At 32.7% G+C, this 15,729-nt stretch overlaps 2 protein-coding genes across 5 annotated transcripts; one reads left to right on the top strand and one right to left on the bottom strand.

The window, feature by feature from the left end:
* Nucleotides 1–21: 21 nt before the first annotated feature.
* Nucleotides 22–11,503, bottom strand: LOC144837475 (uncharacterized). Of its 2 annotated transcripts, XM_078692610.1 has the most exons (8): nt 11,377–11,503; nt 9,715–10,924; nt 6,405–6,629; nt 5,803–5,904; nt 2,423–2,711; nt 1,718–1,937; nt 603–758; nt 22–365 (listed from the first exon to the last, which is right to left on the bottom strand). In XM_078692610.1, exons 2-8 carry the CDS (start codon nt 10,862–10,864, stop codon nt 81–83), a joined length of 2,427 nt encoding a protein of 808 aa, XP_078548736.1. In that variant the 5' UTR covers nt 10,865–10,924; nt 11,377–11,503; the 3' UTR covers nt 22–80. The 2 variants fall into 2 exon arrangements, with proteins under 2 accessions (XP_078548736.1, XP_078548737.1); XM_078692611.1 differs by lacking the exon at nt 5,803–5,904.
* On the top strand, nt 11,498–15,602 carry LOC144837479 (small integral membrane protein 19-like). 3 transcript variants are annotated; one of them, XR_013611507.1, is made up of 5 exons: nt 11,498–11,625; nt 12,077–12,218; nt 12,649–12,779; nt 13,949–14,157; nt 14,245–15,602. XR_013611507.1 is itself a non-coding variant. In XM_078692617.1 (4 exons), exons 2-4 carry the CDS (start codon nt 12,100–12,102, stop codon nt 13,999–14,001), a joined length of 303 nt encoding a protein of 100 aa, XP_078548743.1. In that variant the 5' UTR covers nt 11,498–11,625; nt 12,077–12,099; the 3' UTR covers nt 14,002–15,602. The 3 variants fall into 3 exon arrangements, 1 of the variants encoding a protein (XP_078548743.1); XR_013611506.1 differs by having other exon boundaries at nt 14,201–15,602; XM_078692617.1 differs by having other exon boundaries at nt 13,949–15,602.
* The last annotated feature ends 127 nt before the right edge of the window (nt 15,603–15,729 follow it).

Genomic DNA, 15,729 nt, shown 5'->3' with positions numbered 1-15,729 from the left:
CTTTCTTCTTTACTCCTCGGCCTCTAACAAACAAGAAATGGCACAATGCTGTCATAAATTGTTCAAAACCCTTTCCCTGGTTACGTAATTACCACCCCTTTGTATGCAACTTTCTTCCTCATCCCTTCAAGTAACGTCGGCCATAAGTAAGTCAAAATATGCTGTGATGAACGATTGCTACCAGGTGCACGTTGATGGCGCCCTTTATCGAATGTGATGTTGTCGTATTCAATCGTGTAAGGTTGTGGTTGGATTGACAACTGCCAGGCAATGCGTACACATTGTTGGATGTAGTTGGTGAGAGGGATGGAGGACTTCAGAGTAGGGTATTCTGGTAGGGTAGAGAATAGTTTAGTGCTCACAGTCTGTGGAGAAAAAGAAAGTTGGAATTTTAGTGTATGTGCCTACATTTATATTAAACATATTTGATAGATATTTATGAATTTATTGTTATTGTATATTATCATGATTCACTGGTGGAAAATAAGATTATAAATAAATGTTGTACTGACTTATCCACCCAGGGTGCGCTTGGTTTTTGTGGATAGACCTGTATAAACATAATAGTTTTCAGTCATTTTTTGTAGTATATAGTACCATACCTGTGACATGTGATTAATGTCCATGTTGTCGTTAATTTTCCTTAAGAACATGAATATATTAGAATCTAAGGTGCGTGAATCGTCGCTAACTCGTAAGATGCTTCGCATGTTCTTCTTCATTAGGTAAAGTGAACTTTCGGCAGCACGAAATGCGAGCTATAAGTAAAGAACAAAACAGATATATAGTAATAGTTCATTCTTATATAGCGCATATAAGCAAGCTCTCAATGCGCTGAACATTATTACCCCAGTCATATGAAACATGTTGATATTGAAATTCATTTTATTATTAATAGCTTGTTATCCAGCCTGATTATATTGCTTTATATTTCTTCTACAGAATAATAACTTACACTACGTTCTTAAACTGCATTATTTACTAAAACCTTTAAATTTAAATAAATATGCTGGTTTTGTTAATGAATTCAGGTTGATTTAACCAGTTCAATAGACATGTGACATTATACCCGTTTAAATTTATATACATTACTGTAGATTGCCATATCCCTTGTAATTTATATACATTACTGTAGATTGCCATATCCCTTGTAATTTATATACATTACTGTAGATTGCCATATCCCTTGTAATTTATATACATTACTGTAGATTGCCATATCCCTTGTAATTTATATTGTATTGTGCTAAATATGTTAATCTTGACAGCTTACACACAATAACACAAGCTCTGTTCCATTTTTATTTCTTCCTGTATTTTGTGTTATGTTCTATGATGCAATTTGTTATGTACAGTAATATTGACATATTTTTATTAGGGAAACCATACATCAGCCTAATGCTATGCAGTGTAGCAATTCAATTTTGTTAAACTTTATTTCTTTCTACAACATAATACTCTGGTTCCCAACTGGCCCAGTAAATCAATTTCATGAAGTATACTCCCAGATACATACAATTGTGTCAAATTCAATATTATGATATTAATGTTTGCATTGGGATAAAGTAAAAATATCAAATATATAGGCCATACTTTTTTCTTATGACTCTGACTGCACATAGGTTTGATTTTATTAGCCCTCCCTCGAATCATGTAGCCCTCCCCACCCCCTTCTAAACATTGATGATAGCAATCTATACTGTTTAGGCCTACTTACCACAATAACTGAAAACAGAAGTTTATCTCTCAAATCATCACTGTGTTCAAACTGGTTCATGTCGGTCATAATGTTTAGAACGGTCCATGCGTCTGCTCTCACTTCTGTGTAGAGCTTGTCGTACTCATACACCAGATTGCCAATGTTGTCATCTGGTACTTTGCTGTCAATCATTACTTTGGTCTCATACTCTTCGTTTTTCTGGGTTTCCTCAGTTAATCTAAATAAAAATATGTCCATACCCCCTTTTTTTAGTAATTGATTATAATTATTTAAAATTATCACTTAAAAATTAAATCGCCTAACAACATAATGTAACATTAACTAATAATATAACAATCCTTTAAACCAATGTAATATTAATCACTAACATAATAAAAATGTAACCACAAATGTTACAAACTTCATTAAGCCATTTTGACATTTTGTGGAAAGCTCCATCTGTTAATTTTCTAAATGTGTTAGATCCTATGTTAGTGTATTAACACAGGAATCATTCAACTATGATTTGATTCAGTTGAATTGAGCAGTGTTTGAGTTATCCATTACCCGTACATTATATTGTAAAACTCTGTCTACACTATCAAACTAGTTTGACAAAAAAGTGTGACCAAATATGGTAGTGGTATGCTTAAATATGGTAGTGATATGACACCATCATGTCCATATACGGGCACATCACATTTTTTGTCACATAACACTCACTTTCTTATCATCTCGCTTTCTCTCTGCCGAAGCATGGTGATGTCTTCCATCGCTTTACTCAGCTCTTTCTTCATTCCTTCCATCTCCATCCGCAGGACTCTTTCTTGTTGCTCAAGTTTGTCCTTTTCTTTTTCTAATTCGTGCTGAAGACTTATTTGTTTTTTCAGCAACTTCTCTATGTCCTCATGGTGATTGTTGTTGGTCTGAAGTGAACTACTTGTTTTGCTTGTGGTATTCTGGTCATGTTTGGTGCTGCTATTTCTCATGCTACCTCTTCCAATTTTCTCTTCTGTAATTAAATAATCAAAGTTATTTGATGATTAATAGCAATTCTATTTTAAACCCCTTGAAAATGCATAATTGTCTGTGCCTTTATTGTTGTTATACTCTCCTTTCTTATACATTTAGTTATATATTCATACTGTAGACTTGTAAAAATGTATTCTAGATTTCTTCTAAAAGCTCTGTCTACACTATCATTTATGTGACCAAAAAAAATGTGGACATGATGATGTCATATTTGGATATCACTACCATATTTGGGCACATCACAATTTGTTGTCAAACTAGTTTAATAGTATACAGAGCTTAAGGTGGCACATTAAAGAATAGACAAGATATATAGATCTTTTTAATGAATATTGTATTAAATAGAAGTGAGAAATTAAGATTATTAAAATAATAGAATGCAAGTAATAGGAAAATTGAATTTTTTACTACACAGTATTAGTATATGACATTAGCCTTGACGAAAGAGTATTTTTTCCCAACATTTCTTTCTGACTGTTAGCTTTTTACTTATTTTATAAGTTAATAATAATATGGATTTATATAGCGCACACAAATCACTCAAGAGTGCTGAAGGCACGGCAAGGCAAGTTTATGCCATTGAGATCCATCCACATCATTGTCATTTTGTTCAGTTATTTGCCTTTGGATTTATATGATAGTAACATAATGTGAAACACAAATTAATATGAACATTTTTATGATCTAATTCACTGCATTTCCATATAATAATGTTAGTATATAATAATACAACATTTCCAATTAGATTCTGACAGTTGATAATTCACTGTAAGAACAACAACCTAACTGAAGAGCCAGGCTTTGAGTTGTCAATAAAATTAAGTGTCACTGTACTGAAAACAGCATTATTTGCGGTGGCCATCAATAAGCCATTATTTTGAAAACAATTGCACTGCTTTCAAATGTAGTGAAGCTGAAATAATGTAGAAACAACACACAAGGCCGCCACGAAGACACTGAGTAAATCGCTGTTTAGTGTACCAACATACTGATAGTCTTGTATATCAACTAATCCTGGTAGAATTGAATGGCATTGACATAGGTGTAACAACCACCTGCACCCAACTAGAAAACCATGTTACACCCATTATTGAGAAGGCTTGCACCCAGTTAACCCTCATTTTTAGGCCTTCATTGGTAGGAAATAATATATGATTCTCATAAAATTATAAAAAGACCTATTTTTTATCTTGTGACTTTTGGCAATTTCTGGAGAAAATAATTCTATTTATATGTCACCAGAAACAAATGCATTGAGAAGAAACCTAGACTTTTTCTGTCTAATTTCCCTTTTTTGTCGTTCTTTTTCTCGTTTGTATCATTCCCGTTTTCTAAGCGTTGAGGGCCTCATGCATGTCAGCCTTGGCTATTATGAGTTACTATTTTTGTTATCCAAAAAAAAATGTATTATTGGAAATAAGGGAGAATATTTTGCAATTAGTATCAGAGTATAATCCATGAAAAATAATTTTTTTTTAAAATCTGTATCAGTGGATAAGGCTATACACATAATTAATTATGCTTAGTAAATGGATCATATTATGACAATATTATCCATTTCATTAGATAATTAAAACTATCCATTCTGTAATCAATCATGAAACTAGTTATTATTCATCGTTGATTTAGACAAGAGAGGTATTACACCCTCTAATGCCACCTGCTTACAGTAACTTCCATTAGCGTGTATTGATTTGTAAACTCATCCCGTAAAACGCCCCAGCCAAATAATTTCACAATTTTATGTTGTTGTGGGCAATGCTAATGTACTGGATGCCTGAGATAATTAAAACATGTTTGATTTTGTTGGAAATTGATAAACAAAATATTACTGTTCAGTAAAAGTAGATTTACCCAAAAGGAGGGATAATATTGCGATTGGAAATTTAGGTTGATCATTTCATATGAACTTTTAATCTCTAAATTTAAATGTCTTTATTTTATATTGCAGCTAAAATTTGTACCACAGGTTGGTTAAACACAATTGTAAATTGTCTATTTTTAATTTGACATTTGTTGCATTTTTTTTAATCCAGTTTTTGGTAAAAGTGAATATCTATTATGTGACATTAAAATGGCATATTCAACCAAAATTTTGGAAAAAACAAATTTTTTAGGGGGACAATAATATATCTTTAAAATCTCATTTACAGTAATATTATCAAAAGTAGTTTGAATATTAAAACAGATCCAGGGGTTTTATCTCTTTTCTCATTTACTGAAAAAACAGGAATCATATTATTGATTCGTTTCATGAAATCTTTCCACTCAACACAAAGGGCATCTGATTACCTATCCGCTGACATTTAGCGTAGAAAGCATACATCTTGTCATCGTAGTCATAGAAAGATGCCAGATTATGATTCTTAAATAAGTGTATTCTGAATAAAATCTGCTTTCTGTCTATGTAATATTTACAGTGGCGGATCCAGGATTCTGAAATAGGGGGAGGGGGCAGGGCTTGAAATGAAGTGCTGAACTTAATTTGATGTCCTATCTTTTGCATTACAATTTGCGAAATTTAGAGGGGACCTGGGCCGACTGGGCCCCCCTTGAATCCACCCCTGATTTATATCCAAAAATATAAAGATATTGTTGTTTTAAAATGTGGTTTATCCGAAGCCAAACTAGGGACTCTCCTATTAAGTAAGGTATCCCCTGAACAGGAGTTCTTTTAGAATACTGTATTTTGACTAAAAATAAGAATAGACCAATCACCACAAATGTTTTGTTATTATGTTAAAACTGTATATAAGAAGAAATGTTAGTTTCCAAAGAAAAAGCACCATAGAATATTGCATAGAAATATTCATAGCATATAAACCCATTTGTACTGTAGTTTTAGTACTGTAGTTCATTTTTACCTATGAATTATAATGTCAACACGGCTTTGTAGAAAACACCAAATAAAGGTGAAAAAAGATATCATGTTTAAAGAAAGTTATAATAATAGTATTGCATAATAGAGCTGTAAACATCCAAGTAAAGAATTATTATCAAATTGTTAGTTTCCAAAAACAACCATAGCATGTTTTACATCTCACTCAAAAATAATTCTGTTTTTTCTTTACTTGGAAGAAATGAATGGATTTGAGCTGAAGAGAGACTAGAGCTTCTTCTGTGTTTTGCACATGTGGAAATTCCTTTCTCCTCCAAAACTTTCCGGCCAACGGCTAATTAAATTCAAAGAACACATTTTAAATAATAATAATAAGCAGTCTGAGGCAAGATGGATTTCGTAGAAATCGGATGGACGCATTCAACATTTTTTTTCAGGCTCCGGTTCACTTTATTTTTTATTTTAAATTATTTAATCATTTTAGTAGGTATATTTGATTGGCTACAAGTAGTGAGTATCATCATTTCATTAACATTTATTTGAAACAGTCCAAACAAAAAACAAGGATACATTTACAATAAGTTAAATGGTAACAATAAATAGGAAGTGTTTCAGGGATCGGAAAAAGAAGTGAAAGAACGTGTCTTATAAACAGTGACAAATAAACAGCTGCATGACTTATCATTTATAGTATGGTGTTGTATGTCACAGCCTTATGGTTTGGTGTTTACCCCCTTCCCAAACCACATGCCTATAGTTTATCACGCCCAGTACCCCCTTTTCCAAATTCCCACAGTAACACCTTGATCCAGACATCAGAAATTTAATATCTACCTTTTGACATTGATGATACTTGGTTTATCCTTTTTATCATTGAATGCAACTCATGGCTATCCTCAACACTGTCCAAACGAGGGCGTGATATTATAACATTGCTTCTGTCCAATGACCGAACCCTTGTCCTGTCCTTTGAACCTCCACGCGTTGTCCTCTTGCGATCTTTCGATCTGCTACGTCGTTTCGGAGGTACATCATTTTGTTGACTTACTTTTATTCTTACTATGGTAAGAAAAAAAAAGATTTATTAGCTATCACTGATCATAAATGACATCATTTTCTTTCTAATTTTCTTCTCTCACTTTTAGATAAATGAGCTCAATTGAAAATAAGTGAAAACAATTACTATACAGTTTGAAATAACTGACTATATGAATACTTTTACCACTTTTTCAGTGCAATATAAAGCTCTGTCTACACCTTTAGTTTGACAAAGTGTGGTGTGCCCAAATATGACATCATCATTTCCATATATTTTCTTGTCACATAAAGTTTGATAGTGTATACAGAGCTTTAGAATGAATAAAGCTCTGTATACACTATCAAACTAGTTTGATGTGCCCAAATATGGTAGTGATATGTCCAAATATAGTAGTGAAATGACATCATAATGTCCATATATGGGTCATCCATTTTTGCAACCAGTGACTCCTTCCTATGACCGTGTTTCCTGTAATTGGCAATACAAATCAGAAGACAGTCAACAAAAGGTTTTTTTATATCTTTATTGAATGTATAAGGAAGTTCAATAAGATGAATTTGGATGACCTCATTGAATAGGCATAAAACAGTCTTTGCTTTAGGTACAGCTCTGTCTACACTTATCAAACTTTATGTGACAAAAAAATGTGATGTGCCCATATATGGACATTATCATGTCATATCACTACCATATTTAAGCATATCACTACTATATTTAGTTACCATATTTAGTCAAACTAGTTTGATAATGTAGACAGAGCTTTAGATCAAGTCTCATTGTACTGTTAGACAAGACACTATATACAAAAACATGTATGTTCAAAATGTTTTCAATCTATTATTTTGGAAGGTAGAGAAACCGTGAGATATTTAAAATTGGTTCTTTTATGTTTCTGCAAGTATACTGTTTTTTCTTCAAAATTCAGTATTTAAATCCTTAAGCTCTGTTTACACTATCAAACTAGTTTGACAAAAAAAGTTTGTTGCGCACAAATATGGTAGTGGTATGCTTAAATATGGTAGTGATATGACATCATCATGTCCATAATGGTCACATAACATTTTGTTGTCACATAAAGTTTGATAGTGTAGACAGAGCTGTATTATCTTGCTCACTAGAAACAAACCCTTGCTACACTCTCATTTTTTGAATGGTTAGGCAAACAGGATACTAACGTATGCCTTGACATTTTTAAATGTATTTTTGTTTTCTTTGTGTAGAACAATTGTGCCTAGCACTCTTTATCTCCAAAAGTGAATACACTTGTGCATAGACTCTCATTGTAACTAAACAGGTGCCGTTAACAATAGCTTTTATTTTCCCTAAATCCAACAGATTATGACGTGTGTTTGCAGATTTCTTTGAAAAAGAAATCTGAATAAAAAAGCATTTATCTGGTCAAGTTCATTACTTTGTACTGTCAAGATGCAAGAAACTTTATTTGTCTTATTAAAAAACCAAAGAAATGTCGGTTGTCAGCAAATCCGATTAAAAGATACATACAGGTATATATATATGTCATCGATCAGTTCCAATTATTTTCTATATATTATAGAAATTCCATTTGGTCTTTATTTTATGCATAAACAGATAATTAGAACTATTGAGCTACCCTGGTAAAATAAACATAAAAAAGTTAATCTTGAAAGAAACAATTAAATGACGTATAAATTGACGTAAATGAAATGATCGACTACGTAAATTCAGAATGCTAATTTGAAGTTCTAAATACATATTAAGGTCACTGAGATATAATGACAATTTTTAATGATTATATTATATATTTTATTAAGTCGCGTAATTACCCTAAATGAATGATCATAGTGTGCAGAGTTTTACTGCAGATAGGTTAGGCTAGAAGGCACATACAGATTTGATATGAATGTACTGTATATTGGTTTCAAAAGATAATGTATATTAAATGGTATATACTCAAAAAAAGTGAACAGTGTGTGATAAACAAAACAAAAAGGGATTTTTAAACTGAGGGCTTTGATATAGCCTGCTTTATCTATTGTTTTTTTTTTCTTTTGTATTGTTGATACGATTTCTTATAAAATTCCTCCCCACCCAGGTGATAGAAATGGGTACCGGTATGTAAAAAAGTACTGGGAAGGTAAATCAGACTCGTTTGTGCGGGAGGAGTGGCGTACCCCCCACAAACATACACACTTAGTGGAGTCTGGCCCAAACGCTAAGGAAATGGAGATGGGCACCATGGCCGTTAGCATTAGCTTAGGTTTCGACTTTACCTTTAACTTATTTATAAAATTTGTAATTTCAGGGATATATATCGGTTAATATAGAAATTACACCAATTTTAGTGTTTCATGAATCAGATATGATAAAAAATGGGCGTTTTATAAAAATTTTATGAAAAAAAAACATTAGAACAAAATGAAAACAAAAGCATAACACAGACACTTGTTGCAAAGATTAAATTCTAAAAAAGAGTTGTTGAATTTTCCCACACTGTCAAACAATGCACATAAAAGGCTGTGATCCAAGAAGGTAAAGCTTTTGAACAAACATAAAAGATATTTTTATTATGACATCATAGGTATACTTATAATGCTTCAATTACTACAACAAACAGTCTGTACTGATCGTTTTTTAACCGAATAGAATATCGTAAAATCTTTATATTAAAAATTCCAAAAAGAAACAGGAAAAGTTAAAATCCCTGCATCAAAATTGAAAAGCCAACAAAAAACAAATGCGTTATTGATATGTATCTAAAAATAAAAAACAGGATATTTCTGAATTTGTCTAATAAATCTATCATTATTATTATCAATTAAAGATATATTGTCTCCCAGAAAAAATAATTTTTAAAATGTTTTTGTTGAATATGCTATTATAATGTCACATAATAGTTATTCATTTTGACCAAAAAAAAAAAAAAATAGTTACCTAAAAAACTGTAATTTAAATAGTCAAAAAAAAAGTCAATGGGATTTTCTAACTGAAAATATTATGTTTAAAGTATTTTTCTACGGAAGTGATTAACTTTATAAAAACTGCGAAACGGCCTATTCAAAGTCTTTTTTTATTAATCATTTTTTTTGGGGGGGGGGGAAAATAAATCTTTAAAATATTGATTACCTCTTTTAGAATCTGTCTTTGTATCGCATTCCAATGGAATAAAATTTTCCTCGTCGCTAAAGTAACCTTGCGTTGAATAAGAAGCGGATTCTGAAAACTGCTCATCCAACATATCCTTGAAGAAATCGACAACGATTTTGAGGCTCTGTGAGTATTTAGCAATCGTAGACGCAACTTGAGAATTTGCGGGAATCGTCAATATCTCCTTGCGAAGTTGAGTGAATGTCAGTAACGCACTTTTATCAAACTCGATTCTATCCTGAAGTGTTCGTAACAGCGATGGAAGCTGAGCGTTCATACTCGGTTCAATGGCGTTCAAAACTGTTTTATTTTTGAATAACCTATTTTGAATTTCGTCCTGGGTTAAGGTCATTAGTTTTTGGTGATTTCCCGTGCTTGGCTTTTTGTTAACGTACGAAGTAAGCGTTACTGGTTTCTGATGCGTGAGACTCATCTCAACAAGTTTTGCGAGCGCGGTCTTGTACGCGTGCACAGAATGTTCAAATTCTACTTTCAATGCATCATGCAAATTCATAAGATCTCCGTCTATACTAACTAAGCTATGTTCTCCGATCCCTTTGAGGGCAGTATCCATGAGTTTCTTGCGACTGTATAAAATCTTTATCATATCCGGGTGCACGAACATAACCATTCGGAGAATGTTCACAATTGCTTTCACAACGCTTTCACCGCTTTCTAACAACCCGTTCTCTTTCTTCAACAACGGGTCATCACGTGAACTTAAATAATTAACAATATGAAAAACTGTATTCTCGACATCAAGTTTCGCTATTGGGAACTCGTCTGGATTAGCAATAAAAAATTTGGAATAAAAACTTTCGATAACGGTCAAAGATTGTGGAATATTTGCAACGATTGCTGTCACCGGTAATTCAGGAAGAATAGTTTTCAACGTTATCATATTTAGTTGATTTACAAGATGCGAAGCGTCGTCAAATTTCTGTTTCTCAACCAAAAGTTGAAGTTTATGGAGCGCAAATCCTGGGCTGATATCTTGTACGTTTATCGGGCTGGCAGCATTTTGTGAGAAACTGTGTACCCATGAGGAATCCCTCCATGGTATATCTGCCGTGGAGGTACGCTTTTGTCGCCCTCTTTGCTTGATTACTTTGGGTTTACCGTGACTCATGATTCACCTGGTTTCTAGGATGTGATTCAAGCAATGACACAATTGGATATCATAACCTGTCTGCAAAAACAAGAAGATACAATTGGGATCTATTTAAAAAGGTTAATAAACCTTGACATAGTTCACCAGTAATATATGCATTATGAATTTTTAAAAAAGAATTGAATGTGTTTTATTCAGAAATAAAAGAAAACATTATTTTTCAATAGTATCAACCACCATAATTTGGACAACATTAATGATAATTCTATGAATAAATTATATCGTAATCAATAATTTTCAATTCCTTATTTGTTATCCTTAATCCTCAAACAATTTGTACTTGTGCACTTGACTAATTTTTTTCAAAGGCACTTTATACCTGTTCTGACAACTAATGTTCATAATATACAAATAAGAGAAATATATGTAGGAACTCTGACTAATAAAATCACCTCAGTATTACTTCTACTAAAACAACTTGAAATCCACTAATTTATTAGATATTTGACAAAGAATTTAACCAAACTCACCTGTATACTGGATAAATTAGACGTCGATGCGACTTGTTTCCTCGACTGACAATCTGTGAGGCAATATTTTGAGTCAACAATGAATTAGTTCCTGATGAATGACTTCACTAGTATCTCTTCCTCTCACATCATCATCAGAGCAGAGCATCATTAAAACATGTTTGTCCCCCTCTATATTTTTGAGAAAAATAATGGGAGAGATCTATTCCTGAAGTTCTAAACGCCACAAGATTTAAATAAATTGAACGTGTAAGTTTACACTTTAAACTTAGCCTATTATACATAATATTCAGGCTAACCTTAGACAACTTAATAGTCTAGACTCTAGGCTAGTGCATTTCATTTATTAGCTAGGTCTAGGCCTCCTAAATTTCCGTCATGTCAGGGCAGGGGAATCCCTTGTTCGTTGGTTGGCAGCAGAGAGGCCTATGTTATGCCTAGGTCCTACCTTTTTGTTAAAATTAATATTACTGTGGCCTAGGCCTAGGCTATAGATATTCATAGAACAATAGTTTATATTATTACCCCTTGTTTATTTTAAAATAAATAAATGAAATAACCTGGCTGCAGTTGTCGGTATGACTATGAATTACGATGACATTTTTCTCAATTAGGCCTAGCCTATACCATTTACATTATATTATACTGTATACAATTTTTCTTTATTTTAATTTAACAAAACAATTGTTCTTGTTTGTAGAATACCCTTCAATTTCTATAAATATGGCGAGCGAAAACCATGGTTTACCACCAGAGGACCACATAGACCATTGGAATGGAGCTACTAACGTTTACATGATAGTCATCGTTGTTTCTATATGGCTTGTAGTTTATCTCAAGAAGTAAATATAAGTGTTTACAGTAGTAGGCCTATTTCGATTTCATGATAAGCCAACTGTAGCTATTAGCATTTTTGGCCATGGCAATTTAACCCAGTTTCAATATTCATGATTCACATTTGGGCTAAAACAAGGCCAACAGCCATTAAGTCGCGTGCTACAATGCATAGTGATACCGGACCGACAGACAGACCGACAGACAGACCGACCGACCGACATAACTATAGAGTCGCGTCCACGCGACTAAAAACAAATTTGAATATTTATTATTAGTGACATAAATACATGATGATGTCACACTAGTCCCGTCTCCAATCCATATCCATTTATTGAAAACGAATAAAATAAATAAACCACTCTCTTGTATATAACTTTAACTATATAACTAACAAAATTAATAATGATAAATGTTATGGTTTTCTTTTAAAACTAGGAATAAGCGATGGATGGTAAAATTTCTAAAAATGAGAAAAAACCAAGAGACTGAAGAGGCGAAGAAGGAACGACTTGATAATGATATAAAACAAGTTAGGCTACGGCAACAATTGGAATCATATTATAACAGTAAGGCAATATTGCATAAAGTCTACACTATCAAACTGTATGTGACAAAAAATGTGATGTGCCCATATATGGACATCATGATGTCATATCACTACCATAATTAAGCATTTCACTACCATATTTGGGCACATTTTTTGTCACATAAAGTTTGATAGTGTAGACAAAGCTTAAGAGTAGAATGCTATTAAGGGGACACCTTTGGGACCTAACAAATTGTCCCTTCAATAGGGATTGGTCATAGTACTGCTAAAACACATATTGCCTTTTTTTTTCACTTCTCATGAGAAAGGATGGGTTTCTAATGTCATTATGCACAGTAATGTAGTCTGTATTTGCTAATTTCATCACACAGACAATTTGTACAGACATTGTTAATGTTACTGTACTGGATTTAGACTTTGACCTTTGACCATCCATTCAGAGAAGCCTGAATGATCTTAAACTAACAAGTACAGTACATGTTTGTTTTTGTGTATTTCAAGTAGTGTGACCATAATGGTTTTATAAACTATGAATGAAACATATTTATTTAAGTTCAAATCTGCTTCCTCTCAATTGTCTTATCTAACTATTGGTACCCTTGCAATCTGCTGACTCACACACTATCAAAGCTGGTAGTCACAGTGAGTCAATTTCTGTTTACAATCCAACCACTGAATCGACAAAAATGCCTTAAACCCATGCTTTCTGCAGGCTGTAGCCGCATTAAAAAAAAAGAGAGAGAGAAGCAAGCAAGGATTGGGGAGGTTAGGGCAAGTCATACATCGTTCAGCCTTCACTATAAAAAATAATTAAATGATGATCAATAACATCTACAGTAAATAAAATAACCAATGGGTGTTTTTAAAAAGTGGTGAGATTGAAACCAGACCAATCATATTGGTGACTACAGCCATATTTCTAAACTATTTTTATGAGTAGGTACTGTAAACTATTGGCCAAGAAAAAAACCTGTGCATGTGAAAAATTGAATGCATCAGCATTAACCACCAACCTACAATACTATTTAAAAAAATTTTATACTATCAGAGTGTGCTTAAGAAACAGAAACTTAAGTTAGAATTGCCATTGATTAAAGTATTATATTTAAAGTGTAAAGTGTCTGTACCCACTATAGTAGCATGTGTTGTATGTGTAATATATTTTTATCTTATCTTTTATTTATATAGCCAGGAAGTGGGAACAGAGTCATAGCCAAGATCACATGGTTAATATGGAATGACAAAATCGATGATCAGCAATAAATAGACTAAACAGACATTACTAAGAACTTCCAGGTCTTTGACTGAAATAAAACTGGGTGAAATTCCTACTAAAAATAAAAACATTTCCAGATCTTTGACTAAGAACGTGCAGGTCTTTGACTAAGAATGTGCAGGTCTTGACTAAGAATGTGCAGGTCTTTGACTAAGAACGTGCAGGTCTTTGACTAAGAACGTGCAGGTCTTTGACTAAGAATGTGCAGGTCTTTGACTAAGAACGTGCAGGTCTTTGACTAAGAACGTGCAGGTCTTTGACTAAGAACGTGCAGATCTTTGATTAAGAATGTGCAGGTCTTTGACTAAGAAATTGCAGGTCTTTGACTAAATCTCTCTCACTAAATCTTTGACTACGGAGGTCTTTGGAGCTGTTCTTGAGCACATGGACTAGTGCTTGTAGTGGTCCTTGTTAGTACTTCTAGGGAAGAAGTTCAAATCCTGTATAATGTCATGATTTTGTGTATACCATGGATTTTTTAATTGCCACTTATTTGGACAGTGATGTCACATGTGAATCACATATTATCCTGTATCACAGAAGTTACCTATGATACTGGAAATATTTAGATACCAAGAATCAATTTGCTGACACAATAGATTCAGACACAAAAAGCAAAAGTTTGAATGAACAAAAAAATGTATGATTTAATCAATTATACAGTACCTATTATGTTTAAAATTCTCTAGTTCAGTTGATTCTTTAATAATGTATATAGTATTTATATTTAATCATATTTTTCTACATAAATAATTGTTTAAATCGTTCAAATGTATTGAAAACATGAAATAAATATATCGTGGTAAAGGTAATTGGAGTACACTAAATTCAAATTGTATATTGTCTTTTTCTGGTAGGTTTGTCTATATATGCATAGCTCCATGATATATGGAAATAATCTTTAATCAAAAATAATCATTAATTATATCAAGCATACAATAGGCCTATTATTATATTAAACTGCATTACAAAATTAGAAACATGAATTATGATAAGGCATACTTTACAGTAACAATTATTTGACAGTTATATTTAGGGTCCAAGTTCAAAGCAATTATTACAATACTGGTAAATTTCCGTGACCTTTTGGGGAAAGTAATTAAAATCGTTTACGTCATACAACTCAGAGTGCAATGCCTTGGCTCGCCACACTGTACCATCATATTTGATATGCTAATTCATTCAATTTTGTCACGTGCTTACGTCACGTGAAAGTTTATGGTCCACATGCTGTGAGTCATAATAAACACGCCTCTTACCACCCTAGGCAGTACTACGATTGGTTAATAATACAGGCAATTCAAGGAAGTAGCCTATCAGCTTATTTGTTTTGAAAAAGTACTTTACGCTGATTGGCCATCGATTATTGAATGAATAATGAATGAAAATATTGTAGTACAGTGAATAGGCGCGCGTACGAGAGAAATAATGATACGGTATATACTTTTATAGGCTCTATTCTTTACAATATTGTATCAAATTATTATCATACGTGTGTTTTGTATTATTAATGTTGATGGTGCCGTTAATTTCGTTAGTGTTCAGTTAATTAAATTAAAAAATAAACATTCTTGCGTACGTGATTTAATCAAATTAGTACTACGTTCTTTCAGACTTAATAAATGTTTACTGAGCTAGCCTCCTACCGTACGTGTTAAAACAAATGATATATAATGGGAGTTTCGCCTTTTTT

This window comes from Antedon bifida, chromosome 3, assembly GCF_963402885.1.
Source record: "Antedon bifida chromosome 3, ecAntBifi1.1, whole genome shotgun sequence".
Lineage (NCBI taxonomy): Eukaryota > Metazoa > Echinodermata > Crinoidea > Comatulida > Antedonidae > Antedon > Antedon bifida.
The sequence above is the reverse complement of the archived record's forward strand: the minus strand, read 5'-3'. Positions and strand labels throughout refer to the sequence as shown.